The sequence below is a fragment of the Calidris pugnax genome, unplaced genomic scaffold (genome assembly GCF_001431845.1).
Source record: "Calidris pugnax isolate Ruff unplaced genomic scaffold, ASM143184v1 scaffold42, whole genome shotgun sequence".
Lineage (NCBI taxonomy): Eukaryota > Metazoa > Chordata > Aves > Charadriiformes > Scolopacidae > Calidris > Calidris pugnax.
In genome coordinates, this window is record NW_015090920.1 from 2695386 (window position 1) to 2722525 (window position 27140).

Below are 27140 nucleotides of genomic sequence, written 5' to 3' on the forward strand. Positions count from 1 at the left end.
CATCCGGTGTGCTTCCCAGAAAGGCTGCAATTGATGATTTCATAAGAAAATTCTCCTTGAAAGGACAGCTGCACCAACGCAGCAGTGAGATGCTCAGCTGTGCTCCAGCCTGTTCCTTTTATTTTCCTGAGTAAAAGGTACAGAGCAGCCTCTAAGAACTGTAAATGTGACCAATTTTTAAGTGGGAGAGGAAGAGAATTCTCTGGATGCAACACAGGGAAAAATCTGCCAGACATCAGGCTGCTCCCAAAGGAACTTCTCACACACTTCCAGGCACAAGACTGCATTAAGTGCTGAAATTGTGTGCCATGGATGGAGAAGGGACAAAATTCTGCTACAAAAGTATAAGGTATCCAAAAGAGGATACTATAAATTGTGTGCCATGGATGGAGAAAGGTGCTTCAGACAAAATTCTGCTATAAAAGTATAAGGTATCCAAAAGAGGATACTACTTTTATATAGACTGAGGGAATATAAACTACTTGGGAGCTCTCTGCAGCCCATGAAACAATGGAAAATTGGGAGGACAAATTGGCATATTCAAGCCACCATCACCCTCTGCATTTCCTAGACTGAGAGTTCCATCCTGCCAACCAAAGACAAAACACAAAAATCTTACTTCAGATCTCTTTCCCACTTCAACTCAGAAAATCATACTAGCAAGGCTACCCTATAGAATTACAGCTCTTTGATTTTTTTTCTTCTTCAGCATCAGCGTAATACATCATTCACTGAATAATGGAATTTATGGGTTGTGACGGTACTTGCACTTACCTTGAGTCCACGAAAGCTGCCTGGGCTTGTTGGTGAAGAACTGGAGGACTTTGTAGATTTTGGGGTGGATAATTGACTGCTTGGAGTTCCATTAACTGGCCAAAGCAATAAAAGCAAACAAATGAAAGAAAAGGTGAATAGAAGTCAAAAACTCAAACTTATTTTTGAACATAACGTACATCTCTGACAAGTTATCACTCAAATCTGCATACAAAGACCAAAACAGACTCCTCAGCATTTAGGAAAAAATTATAAGCTTCCATGTCACACAACTGCACCCCCAAAACTCATGTGGTTGGATACAGGATCAAGAATACACACACATATTGCATTTTCATTCAAGAGATTAAAAACGCCTACTCTGTCCTTTGCCAGGGCAAGAGCTTTGGGGAAATAATAGCTACAGGTTTTTTAAATTATATCCTTTATTGTTATAAATTATGGAGAGAGAAAGCATTCCTAAATACACTTGACCCTCCACCTCTCCTTTTTGGATCAATGCCTTATTTTCTAAGTAGACTCCTTCCCAGAACACAAGTTGTTTTGTTAGATTTTTTTTTTCCAAGAAAAACAAGCAAGAAGTATGAGCTGTTTGGATGATAAAGAACTTAATAATTAAGAAATATATTGATTCAGGGGAGAAAAAACCCAACAAGGTAAAAGCTACTACTTTTTTCTCCCGAACTTCCAAGAAGTTCAAGTGTCTGTGAAAACATACAATATCTTCCCTCTTGACTGCAAGAATTCATTCAGTCTAAGTCCAGTTTTCCAAAGAGGCGTGGTACAACATCTGTTGCATCTTTGGTGACTTGAATGTAACTTAGGTCAGCCCTTGTAATTCTCTGAAAAAAAGCCCAAACTGATGAATTTCCTTATGCAGGCAGAATACCACACTGCTGGTCACACACAAATACGATGGAACATTATTTCCTCTCTAGCTGAGCCTCATTTTTTCTGGGAGAAGAAAATAGTAGGCAGAAATTTAAGAGCTAGAAAGATTTCGTAGCTGATTCATGGTGAAGAATTATTTTTTTTTTTTTCAGAAAGAAGAAAGCAACCCTGGCAGATACAAACTTAAGGTCAAAGCAAGTAACAGTTGCACCTACACATATCCTTTACACATTCAGAGGTCTGTCACGGGTTACACATCACTTCTTAACCAGTGCTATTGGATTTATTTTACAATGTAATGTAACATTCTCTCAGTGCAGAAGATGCCTTCCAAGTAATATTTTCACAACCCAGACAACCCCTACTGGTAAGGCCTGACTGCACTGCAACTTCCACAAATCCCTGGTATTTTCACAACCCAGACAACCCCTACCAGTCAGGCCAGGCTGACTGCACTGCAACTTCCACAAATCCCTGTTTTTCACAAAAACCTCTTTCTCTGATGTGTGATGTTAAGATATAACTAATTACCATTTAGCTACAGAATAAGTCTACCTTGAAGCCTGATAACTTGGATTTACATTTCCAGTTCTATTACATGACCAAGAGCTAGTCTTTTCTATTAAAAGTATTCAGTAAGCTTAGGATATTTTTGTCTTGACTTTGACAAGGGTTGCCTGTAAGAACAACGGACAGATTACTTCAGTGGTTTTTTTAAGAAGCTAAAACTATTTAGGAATATATGTCCCTCCTGCAGACTTATTTTCATCACTTTGTTTTAGATAACTTTACTGAAACTTGGCATGTCGATGCATCCTTGTTTTATAAAGAATTCACAAGTATGAGGATGAAAAGGGCTAGTGAATGCTATATTACTGTTTTCTGCTTCTTGCATACACAATTTGCTCTAGCCATTAGAAAAAAATACAGAGCTGTAAAGTTCATGACCAAAAATGAGATAGTCCAGTAGAAGAATTTGCTTCCAAATGACCTTCTATTACTACAGGAGGAAAAAATTTTGTTTATTCACATATTCCTTTTATACAGTTCACAAAAGGTCACTATTTCCTGAACATGACCATTGAGGCCTACACTATGAGACATCCTTATCTGTCTCTAAGTCACTACCATCCTTTTAAGCATGGACAGAACCACTAAACTGTAACCTGTGAAATTGGCTGGTTAACAATCTTCTTCTCTCTCCTCACTAAGGAAGAACATCACAGAGCCTACACTGACAGTACCCTCGCTCTTTGCTGATACCTTAGGTGGTATCAGGATGGTGGACAAGGGTGATGTTCTAAGCCAAGGGTATGACTACATGACATCCAGAAGTCCTTTCCAATTTTTGTCATTCTATGAGTCTACAACATGTGGTACGTTCTGCTGAGGATCCTATTTAAAAGAGCTGTCTGTAGATACAGCTTGGCCAACATCTTCTGAGATCCACTACATGTGAGCTGGTACACAACTGCAACAACACTAAAAGCTGGAATGGGCCCTGTGTAGATGTAAAAAATTCACAAGGAGTGAGTGGCTGCGTGGTGCTTAGTTCCCAACTGGGGTTAAACCACAATCCTGTATTCATTTTTGGCACGAACTTGTCCGCTGCCAATGATTTCCTGATTAATTCATGTATATGCAAAACTTAAATTTCTTATCTATTTTCTAGAGTGTAAAGTTCTTTTGAGGTTTCTTTAGACATGAATAAACAGGAAAAAAAAAATTCTTCTTTGTCATTCTTTAAGTAGTAGGTATTAGGCTCCAATTCTTTGTCATACTGGAATGCTGAAAACTGAAAAACCTATGAATACCTTCTAACAATCTAGTGTGGTCAAAAGTCTCAACTTCCTTGCTAATCAAAATACGTATTACTTGTTTTAGAGATACTTTTGCTTTAAACTGAAGGTTCAAAGAGGTTTCTCAGTGAACATAGGTTGAAATAACACAAGAAAACAAAAGTAGTAACTGCAAATAAAACGACATGTTTTTGCAGCGCTTTTTTCAGCAATTGTCATCCCTGTCTTTTCACACTGGCTGAAATTTTCTGTTCTGCTTTAGAATACATATACAAATGTACTGCTCCTCAGAATGCTTCTCTACTTGCAGTCAAATTATACCTTGACAAATTTCACTTCGACACCATTAGCAGTTGTCCAACTGTAAAGCAGCATTTATGCTATTTCACTCAAACAATCTACTTCAACAAAAAACGCACATCCATTTCGTCTCTGGTTCACTGAACTCAAAACGTCTGTACCAAGCTTGAAAATATTCACAAATACAGCAAAAAAGAATACAGGTAAATGGAGAGGGAGGAGACACACTAGGGATATACAGCCATAATAATAATGGCTCACCTGGGGATTTTGCTGAAGAATAAGCACTGGAGTAGTGGCCACCCCTCTTTACTGTACTCATATATTTGACACAAAGGAAAAAGACAGTAAGGAAAGAAGTTATTAAACAGCTCTGAACATGCATGAAAGGAAGAAGGGTAAAGATAAGTCAAGACTACATGAGAAAAAATGGCAATTAAATAGAAGGATAAATACCAGACACGTAGGACAAATTTTGTAAACTAACCTAACCAAATGGGTGTCCAATTAGAAATAAGTAAGGTAACGGCAGCACTGATTTCTGAATACTTTGCATAAAATTCACTGTTGATAGGTTTCTCGTGCTATCTCACTGGAGATAACAGGATTGCATGAAATGTAGATCAGTTGTGAAACTTGCCCTTCATGCTACATTTTTCTTTGTTGTTACCACAATCATTCTTTGAAGCATTTCAGTTAAATATTCAACCTTTATAAATAGGTGATCCTATTTATCCTGACCCAAAGGCATAAAATTACTTTAACCAGCATCAATTAAGCAAAACAAATATTGATACAGAAATAAGATTATGGAACATGTTGCAATTTTGAATACAAGCACAGGAGCCTACATGTCTAGTTACATTCAAAACAGAGCATATGTATTTAGATATTCAATGGTTTGATTTCAAACCATTGGCTCCTTCTCTAGGTCTGAGGGAAATAAAATAATCTAGTTTTACCGCATTTAGAAATTAAACGCAGAGGTAAAAAAAAGGAAAAACCCCAAGTTTCTCCCTTCTATTAATTTGCATAAAAGATTCAATGGTTGGAACATATGGTGTTCAGCCAAACTACTGGCAAAAACACAATGTGAACCTTTCTTTGAAATTACAGGAAGCACAAGAAGAAGAAAAAGAATATTTCTCTGTTAATGGGCAATAACATTCCAGAACATCTCCTAAAATTACTTGAAACAGCAAAATACAGTATTACCAACGACATTTGTCTTACATAAGAGATACCTTTCAAATTCAAACACTTCAGGGTATACTCTAGTTCAGTGAATGTGAATTTAACCACATAACTATCCTGTAGTTAATAGTCTTCAAGAAAATAAACACTTCAGGGTATACCCTAGTTCAACGAACATGATTTTAACCACATAGCTATCCTGTAGTTAATAGTCTTCAAGAAAATAAAATGTCATGCTGAAAACATATCCCAAGTGTACAATTACCACAAATTATTCCAGTGTTCATAAACTGAAACTTTTTGGGCCTGTTAATTAAAAAATAAACCCCACGCTTCTCAGGATTCAAAAATAAATGCAAATGTTATTATTAATTAGTATTAAATCCATGAGACAAACTGAAAAAACCACGTTTTCCCTCAGGAAACAAAGCCTGGCACTTGTATATCAGACAGAGCCAACAATTTTTTTTACTCATTAAACAAACTCTAACTTTCAGGTATTTCTTGGGTTCAGCTCTTCCCTAGAAGTAGTACCTGAGGCAGGTGATTTGCTTCGCCGTGAAGGCCCTGGACTTTTGGATGCAGTGTACCTCATGCCAGAGGATCGGGAATAAGAGGACTTCATAACACGGCATTCTACAAAGCAAGCAGATAAGAGTTTTGACAACAGTTCAACGTAGAGGCTTCCTCCAAACACCACTGTTGCTGTTTATCATCCAGAAAACAAAAATCAGTATTTCCTAAACCTGCTTGCCCAACTGAGTGAAGCAAATTTATAAGAGCATCTCAGAACTTTAGCCTACAAACATATATTTGAGCTACTCGGATGCTGTACGTAACATTCTACATGTAACATTTTTTCATGTATTCAATTATTACCATAACTCAACTACGCACAACTGAAAGAGTAAAGAAGTCAAGGTTCTTCTGATAATTCAGTAAATCCTTCACACACTCTAACAGCAGCTTTGTATAGGGCAACTGCACAGCAAGCCCCTTTTACCTTCTTTTGCCAGAACCTGATGTTGTGACCAATTTTCAAGAAGTGAAAAATGTCTATTGTCTCCAAAGGGCTGAGACAATAGATTACTGACGTTTACCATCAGCTATATATCATTAAATAAAGGACCATCTAAATGGGAAAGGAATCAATAGGTAGACATGCATTGAGATTTTTGAAACATTTTAATTCCTACAGTTAGCATCCACTGCAAATCCCTCCCAATGGAATCATATAATTTTCCTTCTTGATTTTGTCCCTGTTGTTCATCACTACAATGCAAATGCCATCATTACAAAGCCACAACACCACCAAAACTAGTATGTACTGTCAAGTCATGTTCCCCTCTGTACTAAACTGCTTTTCTCCATTAAGACCTCCAGAGTTATTAGAGGAAGCAAGGACCTGAAGAGACGAAGGGAGATAAAAGCCCTCCATAGCTGTGTTCTCAGAAAGGAAATGAGCCCAATTAGTCTATGCATGGAGTACTGGGAAAATCAAATTTACAGCCTTAAATCTCCATGGGAAATTATGATTTTGCCCAGACTGGGATCTGCAGTGTGAGTTAACACAATGATGCTCTTCCATTCCTCCGTAAGAATAAAATCGTTATCTTAGGTAGTCTAAAACTACGTTAAAAAACCACCTCCACACTAGCTGAATCAACATAATCAAGCAGTTCTGGAAAAGCAGCATGCTAGCAATAACAACAGGATGGGAGCCAGCTGAATCCTCCATCCATCCAAACGTACAGACCAGTGGTTAGATATAGACCTATACTTCTTGATGTCACTGAAGATTTCGTAATGGAATTATGGCATTTGTAGAAATTAGAAAAACAGCAGGTGCTTTTGCTTTCAGTTACTTGAGAGCAAGGCAAACATCCCATCCATCCCCTGCTCCCTTCATTCACAACCTGAAGCTCTCCTCAAAGATGATGATTCTTGCCAGGGCAAGCTTTCTTTAACACAGATTAATTTTGTCGTAAAAGAAAATCGAGGTGATTCTAAAGCCAAACCAATATAGACAAAAAAAACATGTCTAGTGGACCTCTAGCAATAGGACAAGGGATAATCGTTTTAAACTAAAAAAAGTGTAGATTTGGACTAGGTATAAGGAAGAAATTTTTTATGATGAAGGTGGTGAAACACTGGACCAGGTTGCCCACAGATGTTGTAGATGCCCCATCCCAGGAAACATTCCAGGTCAGGTTGGACAGGGCTCTGAACAACCTGATCTAGTTGAAAATGTCCCTGCTCATTGCAGGAGTGTTGGACTAGATGACCTTTAGTGGTCCCTTCCAACCCAAACCATTCTGTGATTCTATGAAAATGGAGGAAAAAACCAAGATGTATACGATTTGATATTCCAAGCCAATTCTAAAACTTCCTGGCTGAGGTTGAACTTAAATTATAAATTTTCTCTTTACAAAAAACCAACTTCCATAAACAAGTTAAATTCATAATCTCTCAATAGAGAGTCCCAGTTTGTCTCACCTCCTTGTCTCACAGGAAAAAACCAAGATGTATACGATTTGATATTCCAAGCCAATTCTAAAACTTCCTGGCAGAGGAGAGAGTTTTTTCCTTGAATTTAAATTATAAATTTTCTCTTTACAGAAAAACAACTTCCGTAAACAAGTTAAAATCATGATCTGTCAATAGAGGACAACATGGGCACAAAGTCCCAGTTTGTCTCACCTCCTTGTCTCACCCAACACACCCTACAACCTCCAAATATAAACAGGCTCAAGACTTAGCCTATAGACTGGAATGTGTGAATTGTCTAGCAGGACAATTCACGGCCTGAAATGAGCATGGTTACATATGTGATTTGTCAAAAGTCTCATGAAGACAACTATATGAAGATCATCTTATAGTCACAGATGTCAAAAGTGAACATTTTTAACGGATTTTCACTGAATTTCCCTGAATTTTTAGAGTTGGAAGGGACCATAGAGATCATCTAGTCCAACTCCCCTGCTGAAGCAGGATTGCCTAGAGCTAGAGCATGTTAACTGAATTTCATTGAATTTTAGATCCATTAGATCCATAACTGAACCTTTCAAAAGTCAGTGCTGTTTTCCATGTAACTTTAGGGACAGGGACTGTTTTCCAAGAAAATAGATCAGGTTTGTTAGTGCGTTTTAACAGACTTACAGAATCCAGATGATAATTTGGAAAAAGCTTTTTAATCCATAGGAAAATATATTCCCATGTATATTATCCTAAAATCACACAACTCTTGAAGATGGAACAGTGAAGTTCTCAATGAAGTTGACTGTTTCAGTGAATTTAGGATGTGCAGTCTTACCACTGTGATCCAAGACGAAGTCATCCTGAGCATAGCGGTATTTCTCAGGCCCACATGCAATGAAGACGTCATCATCTCCAAAGAAGTCCTGCAGGCACGTCACCTTGACAGCAAAATATGCAAAGCAAAATAAACAAATGCAGTGCTTCCAAATAATAAATCTTTCAGTTAGTCAGCAACAATCAGTAAGTTTGTGTTTTCCTTTTCAGAGTGATGCCATAATGTTCCTTTATAATGACAGAAGCACTCAAGTCCTCCATCTCTCCCAGCAATGCAGGAAACCTCAGGGCCAAGGATGTAAAATGACTGCCCTTCACATCAAAAAACACCTTCTCTTACATTTAACACCTGTATTTTTGCCTCTAACTACACAGGCATGCTGATAACTTTGACAAATATCAAAGCTTCCTGTACTCTTACGTTAATTGTTTATGAGAAAGATCTGTCAAGTTGACTTTGACAAGATCAGCTGTGAACACTTATCAAATATCAAAGCTTCCTATACTCTTACATTAATTGTTTATGAGAAAGATCTGTCAAGTTAAAATCCTTGCATCTACAAATTTATTTTTTTAAGCTCAGAGGCATTTGATTTCCATATTTCAATGTCCTGTTAAAAAAAAATAAAATTCTTTTATTAAAAGGAATTCCCTATTGGAAAAAAAAATAAAAATAGAGTCCCTTCCAAACCTTTTCCAGCTCTGTTCTTAATTGTCTCAGTAATCATGTTACAATGCCTTTCAAGAAGGATAGGGATATCAGAAAGAAAAATGTTTTACACATCCTTTAAAAACACAAAACCAAAGACCTTGAAAAAACCTCACTCCTTGAAAGTCAATGAAAGTCAGCTTGTGAGGAAGCAAGTTTCTGCTTTAAAAACAATTAAAACCAACAACGCCAGGGCAAGAAATCCCACTGAACTCATTCTAACTCCCTTGAAAGGAAACCAAGTTTGCAGGTAGCAAGCTATTTTTTTAAAAGGAAACTTATTGTTACTATATAATTGTTTCTCTATTCTTTTAACATTGCACACCCAAATGAGATCTGGGAATAAAAGCTACGTTGAAGCTAAGGAAGTTAGAACCACTTGGTAAAATTTTACCAAAATTTTACTAGCATGGGATTTATTCCTCTTTACTTAATAATCGTCTCTACTAACAGGACTCATTATCATTTCCACAGATTTCAGGAATCCAACAACCAACCGAAACCCACTGCTACAGGAGAAGTGATGAGAAAGCTTTCCAAACAGCTATCCCAGCCGCACTGCTGGATATGGGCAGAGATGTTCTGAAGGGCACAAGTTCACACCAAAAGCCCCCCAAAACCCAGGTGCCATTTCCACAAGCTCTGCCTGCCCATCACCGCTCTCCTCATGCCCCCAGTGCCCTTGCACAGAATCATGGCACTGTCGGAGTTGGAAGGGACCTTCTAGAGATCATCTGGTCCAACTCCCCTGCCAAAGCAGGGTTGCCCAGAGCACATCACTCAGGAGCATCCAGGTGGGGCTTGAAGATCTCCAGAGAAGGGGACTCCACACCCTCCCTGGGCAGCCTCTGCCAGGGCTCTGCCACCCTCACCCCAAAGAAGTTCTTCCTCAGATTGGAGTGGAACTTCCCATGGTCCAGCTTGTGCCCGTTGCCCCTCGTCCTGTCCCTGGGAACCACTGAAAAGAGTCCGGCTCCATCCTCCCTCAATCCACCCTTTAGATACTTAGAAGCATGAATAAGGTCCCCCCTCAGCCTTTTCTTCAGGCTAAAGAGTCCAGCTCTCTCAGCCTTTCCTCATCAGAGAGATGCTCCAATCTCTCCATCATCTTTGTTGCCGATTGAAAACCGTCTGAAAGACAGAGCTCAGAGGGTTGTGATTAGGGCCACAGAATCTAGTTGGAGGTCCATAACAAGTGGAGTCCCCCAGGGGTCAGTACCGGGTCCAGTCCTCGTCAATATATTCATCAATGACCTGGATGAGGGGATGGAATGTCCCCTCAGCAAGTTTGCTGATGATACGAAACTGGGAGGGGTGGTTGACATGCTGTAGGGAAGGGATGCCACACAGCAAGACCTGGACAGGCTGGAGAGCTGGGCAGAGAGGAACCTGATGAAATTCAAAAAGGGCAAGTGTAGGGTGCTGCACCTGGGGAGGAATAACCCCCTGCACCAGGACAGGTTGGGGGTGACCTGCTGGAGAGCAGCTCTGAGGAGAAAGACCTGGGAGTCCTGGTGGACAATAGGATGCCCATGAGCCAACAATGTGCCCTTGTGGCCACATGGCATCCTGGGGTTCACCTTCTGTGAAGGGGACGGAAAACTTTAAGAAAGGTATTAATGTGCTTTCCCACATATTCATGTATATACAGTTTCCCCAGGCAAGAACACACAGCAATAATCACGAATGCTATCAGATCAACTGCTGGAGATGGAGCAAAGGCACCTCCATCTGCTCACACACCGTGTACCTGACCTGTGTGACTTCCACCTGCCAGTCACAGACCAAGGGGGATTTCAGCTTACTGTAAAAGATATTAAACCACACTTATAACTGGAAGGCAGAAAATGCAAATATGAGAAAGATTTACATAGATGCTTGCTATATTTCCACAGGGAATACTGGAAGCCCTCCTCCTCCCTACAAATAGTCCTGACTGGCTACACATAGAATCACAGAATCACACAGGGTCGGAAGGGACCTCTGGAGATCATCCAGTCCAACCCCCTGCCAAAGCAGGGCCACCCAGAGCAGGTTGCACAGGAACGTGTCCAGGTGGGTTTGGAATGTCTCCAGAGAAGGAGACTCCACCACCACCCAGGGCTCTGCCACCCTCACAGCAAAGAAGTTCCTCCTCATGTTGAAGTGGAACTTCTTCTAGTCAAGTTTGTGCCCATTTCCTCTTGGCCTATTCTAGAAAAAAAATATTCAAAAAGTGTATTCACTGAGGAATAGAGCTCTTCTAGAACTTACTAATCCCAAATACCCATACAAAGTGAGGGAAGTACTTTTAAAACCAAGCTCATGGAAATCTTCTGTTTTCCTAGAAGTACAATCTAATGGTTATTTTCCTAGGCCTTTATCATAATAAAGTCAAAGAAGCACCTCCCAAGGTTCAAACAGATGCTAAAACAAACAGTCTTCATTTCCTACAGAATTAAAATTGATGTATATACTCCAATTAATGATAACAGTTTTTTGCCCTTAATAACCTTTGCAAAAGGTTATTAAGGGAAAGCTGAAATGAATAAATTGCATGGGATTTTCAATGCTGTAGGTCCACTGTGGTCTAACTTGCAAATCCACAACTCCACTCCAAAAAATACCTATACTTTGATCACATAGGAATCTTTTATAGCTTTGAGCAGGATGAAGTTTAGAAATTTAAAAACAAACAAACAAAAATGTTTGAACTTACTGAGTTATTTAAGAGTTTCATTAGCAGTAGATCTTGTGCATATGAATGGCATGTAGGTCATTCCAGTAATTTAGGGAGCAAAATTTGGTGGGTCAAGCTAGTGTATGAAAAATGCTGCTTCTCCTTCCACTAAGCATCTATAGCCTGTCTCACCCATTCGTTTTGCTGCACTTGGTGCTACAAGAATGGTTCAGTCCTTCTTAAAAAAAAAATTTTAAAAAAATGCTTTTCAAAGGAAGATGGAATTATCAAAGCTGCCTATAAGTGTACCGTGGCAAAAATAGTCAAATATGTTCAAATATGTCAAATATGTATGAATATGTCAAATATTCACTCAAGTAACAACTCTCTTGCTAGTCATGATGCTCTGAGCTTCTAGGCGTGAAAAGCTTTAGACACCTTGAAGAGGTTGAGCACCAAAATGAGATCTGATTTTCAACAGCGTTGAGAGCTTTTTAAAAATTACAGACATTTGGGCATTTTTGAGATTCAAATCTGGCCACTTCCTAGTTTACATCCACAAAAACTCTGTACAAGTACTTCAAATGCACACTTGTCTCTGGTAGCCTTGCAGTACAGCTCAATCAGAACGTCTCTCTCCTGTCTGTGGCTTTAATTACCACAGATAATGCTCTTTTAAAAGAACAAGATGAACATGATTTGTTTGTCCACATGAGAAAAAAATATATTCTATTTTAAATCTGATTTTTTTTTTTAATGGAAGGCATATACGGATCTGCACAAGAATGTTTTTTAGGGTTTTTCACTATAACCAACACTACAAAGGTTTACACCAAAGGAGTTTCATACTTCCTTGAATTCTTTTTTTTTTTTTTTTTCCCTTTTTCCCCACTTAGGAAATTGAAATATATTTTGAAAAACTGCTTTAGAAACACTTTAGAAAAATGTTATCTTGTTAACTCTGGATGTATTCAATTAACATGTTTTAGGAAAGTGAAATATATTTTGAAAAACTGCTTTAGGAACACTTTAGAAAAATGTTATCTTGTTAACTCTGGATGTATTCAATTAACATGTTGAAATGTGTTAAACCCTATTTATGTCTAAATACAACACCTTTTCCTAACAAAACATTGCCTATGTTCTGCTGGTAACTCCATTGCTTTCTCCATATTTAGGACAAAAATTGACTTATTCGTGCTCCTCTGACAACTCAGACTGCTATCAGGTTGTCTCGTTGCACTTCTTTTGTTTAAAATATGTCACTATGCACAGCAGAGTAGTACATATTTAGAGAGAACTTGTACTCAGGCCTTTAAAATTATTTCTAATGGCTTACAATTACAAGCAGGAATACAAGGGAATAAGGAAAAGCAAAAATGTGCAAAAAAGTCTCAGAATAGAAAATGTAATGTTGACTTTCAGCTATATTTTTCTCAGTAGGGTCACTCACAGTATTATTTTCTGCCTGTTTCGACAGAAACCATTTACCTGCATTCTCACCACAGCTTTCTGACCCTACCTGCAAATGACTCTGGGCATCACTGCTTCCTGAGGGGCTCGAAAATGCTGTGCTCACCCTTAGACCAAAGATGAGAGGACAATGCAATGCAAGTGGCAGCACCAGGAGAATATAATTGTCATGGGCTTCAACTGCAAGAAACCCAAACAAGTATGCAAGAGGCTCAACGATCCAACGATTCAAAACTTCAATTACTTCTTGAATTACAAAAAGAAAAAGCAGTCTTTTCTCATAAAACTCCCCCCCCAGTTTAGGAAACCTCAGAACACTGAATGGAAAAAAATTTTTGAAAAACATGAAGACATTTCTAACAGAGGTACCTACTACTGAATACTCAATGTGTTACAGAAGTGCGTAACTAACAGTAGTTCCCCCCACCCAGTTTAGGAAATCTCACAACACTGAACGGATGAAAATTTTTGAAAAACACAAAGCTATTTCTAACAGAGGTACCTACTACTGAATACTCAGTGTGTTACAGAAGTGCGTAACTAACAGTAGTTTGCAAGGCCATTAATGGTAAAAGGACTTCAAAAATCACAGAGCTGAACGCATAAGAATGTTTACAAGCAGAAAAAATAATGAAGCAAAACTCACAGGAATGGGCAAAAATGCAAGTCAAAATGTGAAAGCTGGGTATTGAATGGGAAGGGAAAGAAGAAACACATCTATTTGAACAATTAATTTCCTGATCCCCTGCTGTCTACTAGTGCAGTGTTTTAATGTCACATACACCCATCATACTCACCTTTTAAAACAGGCTTATATTTCTGACAAATATTTACAACCAAAGAAGTTTGCTTTTTCCAAAGAAATACTTCTTCAGTCAGATGCAGCTACTGGAGTAGAACATAAAAAATTGAAACTGATACAGAAAACCCTTCCCCATTACCACCACACAGACCTGGAAATCTCATTTACACCAGCCCCTACTCCCACCTCTGATCTAACAAGCAGACAATACACTCCCACCAGAAGAAACATGAATAATGATCAATCTTTTACAGAGAGAGTTGTATTGTCCTTTATGATGAAGCTATAATTAAAAAAATGGAATGGTAGAAACCTTTATCCACAATGGCTATGTAGTATATTGTCCTTTATGATGAAGCTACAATCAAAAAAAATGGAATGGTAGAAACCTTTATCCACAGGATATTTGTCCTCCAACCTCCACAGGAAAAAAAAAAAACCAAAACGAACTAAATAATTTGAGAGACTAACATCATGGAGGTTTTATGAACACCCAAAAAATTACTAAAGAATTCAATTCCTCTCCAATCTTTAGCACTAAAAAGAATTCTGTATATAAGATATAACAACACCCTCCAGCCAGGAGCTCACTGGATAAACCAAAAATTACTAAAGAATTTAATTCCTCTCTAATAGCACTAAAAAGAATTCTGTATATAACATATAACACCACCCTCCAGCCAGGAGCTCACTGGATAAACTGTATTTATTCCAGCTCTACAAATATGCTTCATTCTAAACGTAGAAGCAAGAGCTGTAAAGACAAATAGTTTGGCTTAATTTAGTACAGCTGATTCAATTTAAGTAAGCAGCAAAAGGACAGTACATTTTGAGTCTGAAGAGGCACACCCTGTGTCTGGGGAAAGCTTCTCTGGGTGACAAATTCTCTGCATCAGCTGAAAATGGAACTGAACCATCAAAACTAGAAAAGAGACTCAAGATTATTCGTATTTGTTTTTAACAATGGAAGAAACATATTCTTCTGACTTCAAGAAAACAGGATATGGTGTAAATATTTTAAAAAGGAAGCACATAACATACCAGACAAAAGAAAACTTGGAAAACTGGCATGCACAGTAACAGCTGGATTTGTGTATGTGTTTTCAGCTCAGCAGTAGTGACAGGCGTTGAGGTTAAAATTTGTGAAGAAACGCAGTGAGCTTTTTCCCATGAATTGCTAAAAAAGAATGTGAGTAATTTGTTAAATGTCAGCATGACAAACTTAGATCCAACCTCCCTGCTACTGCCTCCAGTGTGAGAGGTCCTCACATTTCTGCTGGGAAACACTACTCCTCTTTGACGGGGACAGACTCAAAGTATACCCTTCTGACAGTTTTGCCCTTTGCCCCCTGCATCAACCTTTATTCCTGAGTAAGCAAAAGTCAAATATTTGTCTATTTTGCCAGTCAGGTCGTATTTTTAATCATCATTTTTGTTTCCCCTTTTCAAATAAAGTTAGCCCTGCCCCTTCCTCTTCACTGCCACACAAACAGCCTCATTAAAATTCTTGCAGTGTTTTTGAAGCTGTCAGACTCAAGAGTTCAAGGGTTTGTAGGCGTCCTCAAGTGTAAAATGCAAGGGAAGCACTCCTGCAGGAACAGGTCAGTTGTCCATTTTCTATTTCAGTTTCATCACCAACAGGAGCAGACGTAACTTTCAAAAGGAAGAGTTTCCTCTGGGCAGGCTCAGGAACTCAAAAAGGAAGGGGAAAAGGGCATTCCCACCCATTCCCACTGAGTACTGTGATTTTAACACAGATTTTCTTACCTTGCCACTTCCCCTTGGTCTCTGCACTTTCACAGAGAAACCTCAGCAAGGGAAAGGAGGTGCCTGTGTTTAACCAATATTCTTAACTACTTACTAAGCCATCAATATCCTTCATGATTGAAGCCAAGGCTGGCACAGAAGAGCCTCAGTACTAGTTTAATGCAGCTATTTGCCTGGTTATACTGAGTCACATTTCCTGACATGTCTTCAGTAAACAGCAAGAGAATAGCCAGATGGGTAGCTGGAATATCCTCAGGAAGTAAAAATACAGAGAAAAGTCAAACCAATGTGCCCCTGCCCTTTAAAAAAAAAAATAAATACCGTAATTAGCAGTATTCTTTTTTCAATTAACAACCCATTCATTTGGTAGAAATGACAAAGTGTCCAAAGCAACTAGGGTAAGTGATTTGGAAGCAGGAAAAAAGAAACTGTTCAAGGAGCCAGGGAAGTATGGAAGCCAACACCGTACACAGGAACAGCAACAGAAAACATTGCTATACCAGCTATGTAGTAAACTGGAAAAACAGGTCAAGCGACAAGATTCCTGCTGGTATAGACAAGAAGCAGCACTTGACACTTCCAAAAACTTGTGTTCATCAACAGCTTACGTTGTCTGTGACAGCTCTGCTACAGAATCTCTAAACACCAGAAGAAGGGATATGCAAGCTACTACACTCTGATGCAATGCTTGAAAGAGCTCAAATGCTACCAAGACTGGGCACGTCTCTCTGAAACAGCTACAGGGTAGGCTGGGGAGTCCTAAAGCTTGAGGACATATAAACATGAGCTTGATAGACTCCACACACCCTTCCTACTCCTGTAGCTACGAGGACTTTGCAACACATCATAGTACAAAGCTTGAGGACATACAACCACGAGCTCAATAGACTCCAGACAACCTTCCTGCTGGCTGTAGCTACGAGGACTTTGCAACACATCATAGTAACATCCCCACCAGCCACCTTCCGTAAGGTCATTAGTAGACCGGGACAAAAAAAAAAAAATAAAAAAATCTCCTTTGTTCTCTAAAAATAATTGGAATTAGGTCAAATACCTCCTGATTTCGGAGGCTCCAATGAAAAATTATATTGTCTGCAACTAAAACGTGAAATACAGTAACAGAGATCAGATCATGCAGAAAGAATGCAAAAGTATCGACTGTGTTACAAAATTTAAAAATTCGTTACCTGATCTTCTGTTATAGGACTGTGCATCTTGAAGAGCAAATTTCCTTCAGATTTTAAAATTTTTTCTTTATATTAATCTCCTAAATTTCTTGACTAAATAAACTTTTTAAAAGTGGGGGGGCTTTTTCCTTTGCAAGTTACCCAGAGGCTCTAAGACCTTTCCACCAGTCTCAGTTGATCTGTCCTGTGAAAACACATCCATGGTTCTTTTTCTCTGTAAGTAGTTCACCTGTTTTTTGGTCTCACTCTACAAAACCCCTTTTTAACCCATGTGGTTAGTTAGCTTCAGGCTTGAGGGCAGTTCCACTGCAGTCAATGGAATTATTCACATTCACAAAGCCACCCACAACCACAGCCTGTGAGAGGGCTGAGGGCCTCCTCAGCTCTGCTGGACACTAAAATAAAGCTACATAATAAATCTGATTTCTAGGTCAGAACTTTCACAAGGCATTGTCTAATTTCCCATTTGAGGTTTGGCATCTGGCACCCTTTTCCTTTGTGTTTATTAAATTCAGTAAACAATGCGAGAAAAACTAAGTTTTCTGCTTTTAAAAATTTGTAAATATTGAATTTATGTGCTTTGGATAAAGGGAGCTTGTTAACCTATTTAGGGAAAAAGAAAAAAGAATATTGAAACAAAGATCATAATGAGAATAATTCTTCTATGCCAGCTTCCTAAATGACTATTTAATCACTGGCTGCGACACATGATTACAGTCATCATTAGAAAATGAACCTCCTTTCACTGAGACTCCATGAGGAGGAACAGCAGTGAAAAAGGAGGAGACAAACCCTTTTGTCCCGCAGGGAATCTAAAAGAGTTAGAAAGAAAACAGAAATGTTAAATCTTTGCCTGCTGCCTTGTAAACAGAAAAAAGGCTGGCAGGGCGCCCAGGAGACGCCTAATACAGTATGACAATGCAGAAAGGCTGCATAAACAGACTGCTCAGGTCACCACAGCTCTCTCTTGCAGACAGAAGCTATTGGGAACAGACGACAGAATTGAGCAGGGATCACATTTCAGCTTCATTTCGATTTGAAACAGATTTTTGCATGTATTTTTTTTAACATCTCCGAGTTTCATTCGGAAGACGAATATACGCGCAAACGGAAGATGGCATTTGGGTGTGATTCAAATAGATCTTTCTCACTGCAAGGGAAATGACAGGAAGAAAAATAAGCTGTAGAAATATGCCCAAGTTAAAGAGAGTTCCTACACATACCTATTTCTTAAAGCCTTCCAGTGCCATAAACCTTTCTGGCAAGGTTTACACACCAGTTTTTCCAAAGGGCAGATTGATCTCTTTCTGCAGACTCACATTTCAAGTACTGCACTGATGATGTGCAGCTATTTAGATATCAGATAATTACAGTTGAAAATGACTAGAATTCCGGAAATTTTTGAATCATTTTGAATCACACTGTACAACTTCCCTGTCCATCTGTAACACAAAACACCCTAGAGCAATCCTTTCTGCAGTATTATCCACTCCTTCAACAAGAGTCAAACATTTCAGTATAGTAAACAGCTAAATTTAATGTTATGCTTCTCAATTTCAAGACTTACACTAAGAAACAACAGCCTTACTAAACGCAGAATAACTGGAAATTAGAAACAGATAACTAACAAATACAGCTCGTGATACGATCATAACACAGTTTGTTTGAAGAGGAAAAAAAAAATATTTTCAGTTACACGGATGATATCTTTGCCCATAAGTGCATTAAATCACAGCAGCTCAAAAGCCAGCGCCACAGATTTTTTTTCCTTAAGTGGCATAACTGGGAAGCCTAATACAGAACCAAAAATAGCACCTGACTTCACACAGCTAACCTTCCATCTTACCGCTGGAGCTAGTCTAAAAATAAAAGCTACTTGTATTATGAAACAACATTAAAAGAAGGAGTGTACATAAAAGGACAGATAGCCAGCTCATCCGATTCAGGAAAATCTTATGGATTCAATGACACCCTGTTCCACAACTCAGTTTAAATGTGCTATACCATTTTTTCCCCATAAAACTAACCCTTCTGCACTATTACAGAAATCAGTGCCCTTCGCTAATCACCCTACTTGACCAACATGACATTCACATACTATGGAAGACTTCAAAAAATGAAATCAGATGGCCAAATATTCAATGTGCTTTCATTTCTCAGATTGTTTAGATCAGAAGAGTTGCTGTGGCGTGCAGCGATCATCTACAAATCCAAAGTTTCCACGGTTTATGGGCAAACACTATTTCCTGGAGAGGTTACAGAAGCAGCAGTTCTTTTAACTAGAGATATTTTTCCATAGACAAATAAGAAATTAAAACTCAATGTTTGTGGCCAGTGCAGAGAGAATAAAAAAAAAGAGATAAAAATCTGGAAAAGTCCTTTGACAAAGGGTACAAATAAATTTTCATGAATCTTTAAATGGAAATTTTAGTTTTACACTGGACCAGGTTGCCCATAGAGGTTGTAGATGCCCCATCCCAGGAAACATTCAAGGTCAAGCTGAACAGGGCTCTGAGCAGCCTGGTGTAGTTGAAGATGTCCCTGCTCATTGCAGGAGGGTTGGACCAGATGACCTTTAGTGGTCCCTTCCAACCCAAACCATTCTGTGATTCTATGGTTTTCCTACAGCTTGACTGTTTGTGTAAGTAGCTGCTAAAGCCAGGTTTCTGTTCAAATTCTATTAAAGAGAAAATCCAATTATGTAACTCTGAGATTCAAAATACTAGTTGAAATGCATGACTCACTGCAATTTAACGTTGTTATGCAGAGATATAAAAATCTATTGCTGTCTGAGTTCCTGTGCCAGGGTTTCAATCTTGTACTTATCCAAAGCTGTTTCTCACAGCACTGCAATAGGAAGGGGGAAAGTTTAGGTACCCTATAAATTCAGTTTTGCCTCCTCCATATATACCGCTTCACATAACAGGAAGTCTTGCTTTAAATCCACTGAGCTCCTTACAGACTAAAAGGATGTTTTTTACATGTATTTTAAATATTGGTCATTCAACATTTTTAACCCTTATTTCATTTAATCTGCATTCTATCTGTTTCAGTGCAACAACTGCACTTCCAACTAACCTTGCAGTTCTATTTTTATAATACCAGCTTCCAGGTTTTGCAATGCTAATTGCTTGCCATGCATTCAAAACAGCACTCAGACCTTTCAAAGGCATTGAAAGACTCTTGCAAGTATCCTCCTCACTTAATTGCACACTGGAAATAACAGAAACAAAATTAAGCTTATGGATGCCCTGTATTCACCATTTCAAGCAAGAATGTCTCAGAGATGAAGTAACAGAAATTCAGTGTAGAGATAAGGTATAATATAAATATATAAAAGTATAAAGGTAAAAGTATAAGGTATAATATAAACATAATATAAAGGTATTTGGGGCTCAGCAAATTAGCTTCTGTGCTTACTCTGTTTTGCCCATCGTGAGCTACTGAGGTCTGTTGAATTGTATGCAACATCTGGAAAAGTTATGCAGGGCTAGGGCCATCAAGTAGAACCAATGAGGATTATATCTGATTAATCAAAAGATTAGATGCTCAGAAAGGTGAGAAAAATCACAGTAATACAGGAAACAGAAACTGTACTATTCAACTGGCTGTCAGAGATCCAGTGCATTTCCCTTAGCTCCTCACTTCGACCAACATTATTTCTAAGCCCGTTGCTGCTGCTTCTGAATTGCTTTACTAAGCACATAAACAGATGTAAAACACATCGGAAGATGTAAAAACATCTTTGATTTCATGTTCAGACATCAAATGGATAACAAAGACAGTGGAAAAGTAACATTTTTAGGCACTGACCAAAGAACAGATGTACCAATATTATTATACCAGAAGTCCTGCCATAATAAAAAAAGGTGTCTCTCCATCAGTTTCTACTTAAAAGAAACCCCAACAAAATCACACGCATGTTTCTTCATGTTTGAAAATGTTAGGTCTTTCTTCAAACATCCACAAGTTTCAGGAAAAAAAACCTAAATAAACACGAACACACCCCCCAAGAAGCACAGAACAAAGCCCCCCCCTGCTACCCAAAATTCTCCAGACCATAGGATGGCACAGAAAAGAAGTGCTAAGCTCCTGCTGCTTCTGAATTGCTTTACTAAGCACATAAACAGATGTAAAACACATCGGAAGATGTAAAAACATCTTTGATTTCATGTTCAGACATCAAATGGATAACAAAGACAGTGGAAAAGTAACATTTTTAGGCACTGACCAAAGAACAGATGTACCAATATTATTATACCAGAAGTCCTGCCATAATAAAAAAAGGTGTCTCTCCATCAGTTTCTACTTAAAAGAAACCCCGACAAAATCACACGCATGTTTCTTCATGTTTGAAAATGTTAGGTCTTTCTTCAAACATCCACAAGTTTCAGGAAAAAAAACCTAAATAAACACGAACACACCCCCCAAGAACCACAGAACAAAGCCCCCCCCCCGCTACCCAAAATTCTCCAGACCATAGGATGGCACAGAAAAGAAGTGCTAAGCTCCATTTCCCAGCCACTTGACTTTTGTGGCACCTGCAGCAGGGCTTAGGTGGAGTGTTTTAGATATCCCACTTTAGAAATCACACTGGATTGCACTTTTGTTGCTATACTGCTATTAGCAGCTTGGAACTCGACTTTGCTTAGTTAGGCAGACAATTTAACTCCTTTTTGGAGTTAAAGGCTGACTTTGTCTGTTGGGTTTTGTTTTTTTAAGTAAAGTGTGAGTAAATTGGAAAGCGAAAAAGATGCATATAGGGCCACAATTCAGCAATAAACTACTCAATATTAAAAAAACCTCTGAATCATTCTGGATGACTGTTTCTGCTGAGCCAGCACATCAGAGACACTGCTGAACATCGGAAGCATCTGGTAACATTATCTCATTTTGTGGACCTATCTGTAACAATTATATGATGGGGCATTTGAAATGCACAAGAAAGATCAGCCTGTTTTGAGTTATTAGTTCAGAATTCATTACTGGTATCTAGAAATAATTTTTCAGAGAGCTGGAACAATGCATCATAGTTAGTTATTGAAGACCAATTCCAAAACACTGAATTATTTATTTATTTATTTATTTTTGAAGAAACTTTAAAAATATATCCTAGGCTTCCTTCTGTAAGATAGGTGTAAAATGGAGCAAAGGCAATCTTCAAATCAGAACATCAACCACAGTGAAATTCAGAACTGAAGGCCAGTCCCTGAAGGCTCTGCTGCCCTCAGTAAACAATGTTGGCCCTTTTAAAGAATTTTTCATGTTCTTCCACTTTCAGTTGGCAAGAATTGGATCAGTACTTTTCTCCAAACACCCACCGCTCGTTCTTCCACTTTCATTTGGCAATAATTAGATCAGTACTTTTCTCCAAACACCCACCGCTCACTGAACAGCAAAAAAAAAACGTATTTAACTCCCGTAATACAAACCTCTTCTGACTTCAGAATTACATAAATGTGACTTCAGAATTACATAAACCTAATTGGGAAGGCCCAATGCAAAATTTATATAATCTTTTCAGTGATTTGGCTGAGCCTCTTTTTTTCCAAAACTTTACTGAAGCTAATTGTTGGCAAGCCCCAGCCTCCCAGGTTTGTGTTTTTCCCATAATAAAGTCAGAGTTCAACTCAATACTTTATCTTACCTGGGGGCTGTTTTTTCAAATAACTCTTTTTCCTCTATACTAATTAGAAGCATTACTACACTACACAAAAAGCCATTTAAATACAATGAGAAATGTGAATTGGGATACATCTGTTAATTTCAAGTTGTTGGTGCTTTTGGTTTTTTAAAATCACCAGATCGTGGAGCATTTCATCATACTTTGTCTTCACAATGCTTAAGACTTCACATATCAGACTTCATTATTTTCACTGCATCGATCACATTTTTTTCACACCCAGAAAGGGAGTAAATGCAGCAGTAGAATCCCCTCACATTCCTAATTGTATTGTATACAAAGCCAGCCTGTCTGGAAATCACTCATCACCTACTTCTGGTTAAATAAACACACAAACAACAGGCAAAACCCAGTCTGCATCAATATAAAACTGAGACCAGGCTATGGAACTGGAACCAGAGTTATAGAAGGAGATATCATCACTATTTTCTCATTAATCACTTATCAGCAAGAGCAGTTATGAGCTAGGTTTGTGCCTGCTAGTGCCACTGTGTAATACTGCTTCCGTGGGGTTTTTTTCCTCATTTAATTAGTTTTCTTCAGCATTTGTATATATTTATCATACCCGTTTTCAACTTTGATGAAAGAGGATTTTTAAAAAACATTACTTAACTTGCAAAAACAGATAAAAATATAAACTCAGTTACAGTTGACAACAAAACTGGGAACAGATGAGCCTTCCCAGCTGTAACACATACAGCTCGTGGCATGGAGGTCACCTCTAATGACATAGAGGATGCTCCCTGTGTTCCTGATCCTAAGCTAGTCTGGGTCAGCTAAAAATAGCAAATGCAACCCCAACAAGTGAATTGCCATGTCATTCTGCACGGAATTGGAAGCTACTGTAGCTGCAGCACCCCTTTGGCATCTCTCATAATGTTCCCAGCACAACTCCCAACACGTGGAATTAATCAAGGTCCAGGTCAGTCTGGCTGAATCTGAGTTACAGCGCTGATGCCTTTGCTCAATGCTCCTCATTCCAACTTAAAAAGAATGCTATCAAGATGCTCAGTCTGGCTGAAAAATGTACCTATTTTTGCAGCGAATGGAAATATCTATGCAAATAGTGTGGGAATCCTTGGATTACAGGTTTTTTTTTTTCATTACCCTTATCAGGATTAATTTGCAAAATAGAAAAAACTTTCAAATTCCCCACTCCTCCTCTTCCTAAAGAACAAAGCACTGTCCTTACTATGACTGAGCATAGGTAAGATTGTGGCATAAAGAGCTGAAAAGCATATTTACAATAGGTTTTTTAATTTATTCTGTAATAAAATATAAATAACGTTGAGGTTGGAGATGATAGTATCTGCAATTGCATGCAAGTTCTAAACTTGACCGCTAATATGGACTCCATCTCATGCAGATAAATCCTGGGTATCAGAAAATCACAAAATATTCATGGTTGGAAGGGACCTTTGAGATCATGGAGTCCAATCACAAAATAAAAAAAAAAAGAAAAAAAAAACCAAACAACAAAACAGAAACCAAAACCAAAACCACCCCACATCCACCCACAGACAGACACAACCCAACAATCTCGGGCACCAGAGCATGCCCTGAAGAGCCACGTCTACACCTTTCTGAAATCCCTCCAGGGATGGTGACTCCACCACCTCCCTGGGCAGGCCCTTCCAGGGCCTGACCACCCTCTCAGGAAAGACATTCTTCCCAAGATCTCATCTAACCCTCCCCTGCTCCAACTTCAGACCATTTCCTCTGCTCCTCTCATGATTCCCTTGGGAGAAGAGACCAACCCCCACCTCTCTCCACCCTCCTTTCAGGGAGCTGGAGAGGGCAAGGAGATCTCCCCTCAGCCTCCTCTTCTCCAAACTCAACACCTCCAGCTCCCTCAGCCTCTCCTCGTTCTTGTTCTCCAGACCCCTCCCCAGCTTGGTGGCTCTCCTCTGGACACGCTCCAGCCCCTCAATGTCCTTCTTGTGGTGAGGGGCCCAGAACTGAACCCAGCCCTCGAGGGGAGGCCTCACCAGTGCCCAGTCCAGAGGCACCATCACTGCCCTGCTCCTGCTGGCCACGCTGTTCCTGACACAGGCCAGGATGCTGGTGGCCTTCTTGGCCACCTGGGCACACTGCTGGCTCCTGTTCAGCCGGTGTCCACCAACACCCCCAGGTCCTTTTCTGCCAGGCAGCTCCAGCCACTCTGCCCCCAGCCTGGAGCGCTGCAGGGGGTTGGTGGGACCCAAGGGCAGGACCCAGCACTTGGCCTTGTTGAACCTCATCCCATTGGCCTTGGCCCATCCATCCAGCCTGTCCAGATCCCTCTGTAGAGCCTTCCGACCCTCAAGCAGATCAACACTCCCACCTAGTTTGGTGTCATCTGCAAACGTACTAACTGGGTAGTTTTAATCTAGCCATATTCAATACTAATAGTAGCAGCATTCCAGCATAAAATGTCAGAAAAGGCAGTCTGGCATCCTGGGTACCGACACCATCAGCCGAGGGCTGGGCTGCTGCCAGCTCACTGCTGTCTGTAGTGGAGCCAGCATAGATCCACGCTGCAATCACACCTATTCTCTCTCAAGTGATCCTTCTGGAATTAAAATGTATTCTCAAATTCACCCCTGCTCCATGCAGAAGGGAGGTTTGACAGCTCCACAGCCTGCATCTGGGTATACAACTGCACAGAAATGGACACTGTACGCTAGAGTCTGCTTGCAGTACGATAGAATAGAAGGAGTATGGGCAGTCTTGATATCACAAACATACCCTGCAACCAGCAGCAGCACCAGAGAGTGCTATTTAGCACTGCACATCAGAAGCAGATATGGCATCTGCTCAGAATTACATGGGTTTTGCAGCAAAAACTGCAAGCAATGCAGGTTGTCATTGTCACACACTTCTGGTGACACATACAAGGAGGTGGCACCAACCCCGTTCCTCCAGTTTTCTGCAGCCAGGTCAAGATGTTATTTGTTCCACCTCCAAAAAGCAGACAGCGTCTGGAGAAGCATCCTAATTTAAGCAGCACATAGTGTGATTCATCTTTTTTCATCCTGCTGACTTCTATTACACATATGGCTTAATACACATTTAGTTGCCTGACCCTGAACAAGCAGATTAAAAAAAAAAGAAATAAAAAATTTCTCATTTGATTAATATTTTGTAGGTACCTCGTGTCAGAAACAGCAAAGCCTGAATTTTTGTCATTCTCTTCCTCCTTAAACCACAAGGCTCCTATACTCTCCAAGAACATAAAGTGCTTCCTCAGGCATGATTTCTGACATTCTCTTCAAATGCTGAAATATCACTAGTCTTGAGATAATATAGACCAAAAAAGGGAAAAGCAAAAATGTGTCAGGATATCATCATTGAATCTTCACATATCAGCTATACTAACAGATTCACTTTACACCTCCTGCTCTTGCAATTCCTCCCATTGAGAGAATTTCTGTCCATTCTGTCCTGGTTAGAATTTCAACTGCTCCTACGCTTGTTTACAGCAGTAATTAGCCGTAATCCATTTAGGCACTGTTGCTAAAGCAGGAGTATAGTTCTGACGAATACCCCTTCGTTTCGAGGTTATTGCTGTCCTTATTTCTACTCTCAAGGTCTGAGGCTTTTGCAGATATTCCCCAGCGCTTAAAGAGCTTCCTAAGCAGCTTCTGGGAACATATGTTGTTTTTACTAGCTCTGGGTAGAGTTTCACTATGTGTGCCAAGCAGACCTCCGCAGGCCCTGTCAGTGATCAACTGATTTAGTGTTCAAAATTAGAACCCAAGCCCAGGCACTTCGGCAGATTCACTGCAAGAGTCTTAATTCTTATCTGCATTCAGCATGTCCAGTCAGAGTCACTTGATTTTTATTTACCTTGACGTTTTTCTCTACTGGTACATTGAAATGGACTGGCACTGCAATGCACTCCGTACAGAGCATTAAAATGGGCTGACATATATCTGTCTGACTCGCAAAGCCTCCCCGAGCAAGAAGCTCTCTTAAAGAAAATGCCTAGAGATATGATTTGTATTGATACAAACCATCTATTCCACATCAACAATAGTATTTTTTAATTCAGATGTAAGAGGAAAGTCTGAGGGATAACAGGCAACATGGCTCATTTATTCCCAAAATAAGGGCATAACACTAATAGGTTTTCTAGAAAACGTATACTGGATCAGTATATGTTTTTTTTCCATTTTCTGAGCCTCCCTAGAAATACTTCTAACGGAGATGCAGATCCCCAAGAAGGGAATTTAAGATTATCAGCTATTACTTTACTTTTCCTAATTAGCTCTTAGAAACCATCTGTTTTTTATGAACACCACGTTGAAACTGCTGCTCAGAATACTGTATGGAAAAGTTAACTCCAGCTTCAGGGATCCATGGCTCCCGCTGCATCTGCTAAGTATTCCTTAGATGCTTCCCCGACAGGCTTTCCCCTTGGTGGAAAGGGGACTGTAGCAGGATTTTCTGTTATGAAATTCTTTTGTTACTAGTCTAAAAAAAAAAAAAAATAAATCCTTTGAAATTGTTATACAAATATTTACATTCAATACATGGCGGTTACATAATGGTGCCTTTAAAGGAGTGAGAACTATTAATAAACGGGGAGGAACTCAGTCATCCTGAAAT

The 27140-nt window shown here is 39.3% G+C and overlaps 1 protein-coding gene across 5 annotated transcripts in view; it reads right to left on the reverse strand.

Moving 5' to 3' along the window:
• Positions 1–27140, reverse strand: part of DCLK2 (doublecortin like kinase 2) — a 96055-nt gene that overhangs the window by 34769 nt on the left and 34146 nt on the right. For 3 of the 5 annotated variants that reach the window (XR_001412921.1, XM_014950012.1, XM_014950014.1), the window contains exons 3-6: positions 8272–8374; positions 5493–5594; positions 4026–4076; positions 775–869 (exon numbers count right to left, since the gene is read on the reverse strand). Coding sequence is in view for 3 of the 5 variants with exons in the window: in XM_014950012.1 (XP_014805498.1) it covers positions 775–869; positions 4026–4076; positions 5493–5594; positions 8272–8374 (351 nt within the window). In the remaining 2 variants the exon portion in view is untranslated. The remainder of the gene's footprint in view (positions 1–774; positions 870–4025; positions 4077–5492; positions 5595–8271; positions 8375–27140) is intronic. The other 2 variants (XR_001412922.1, XM_014950013.1) reach the window with 1 other exon arrangement.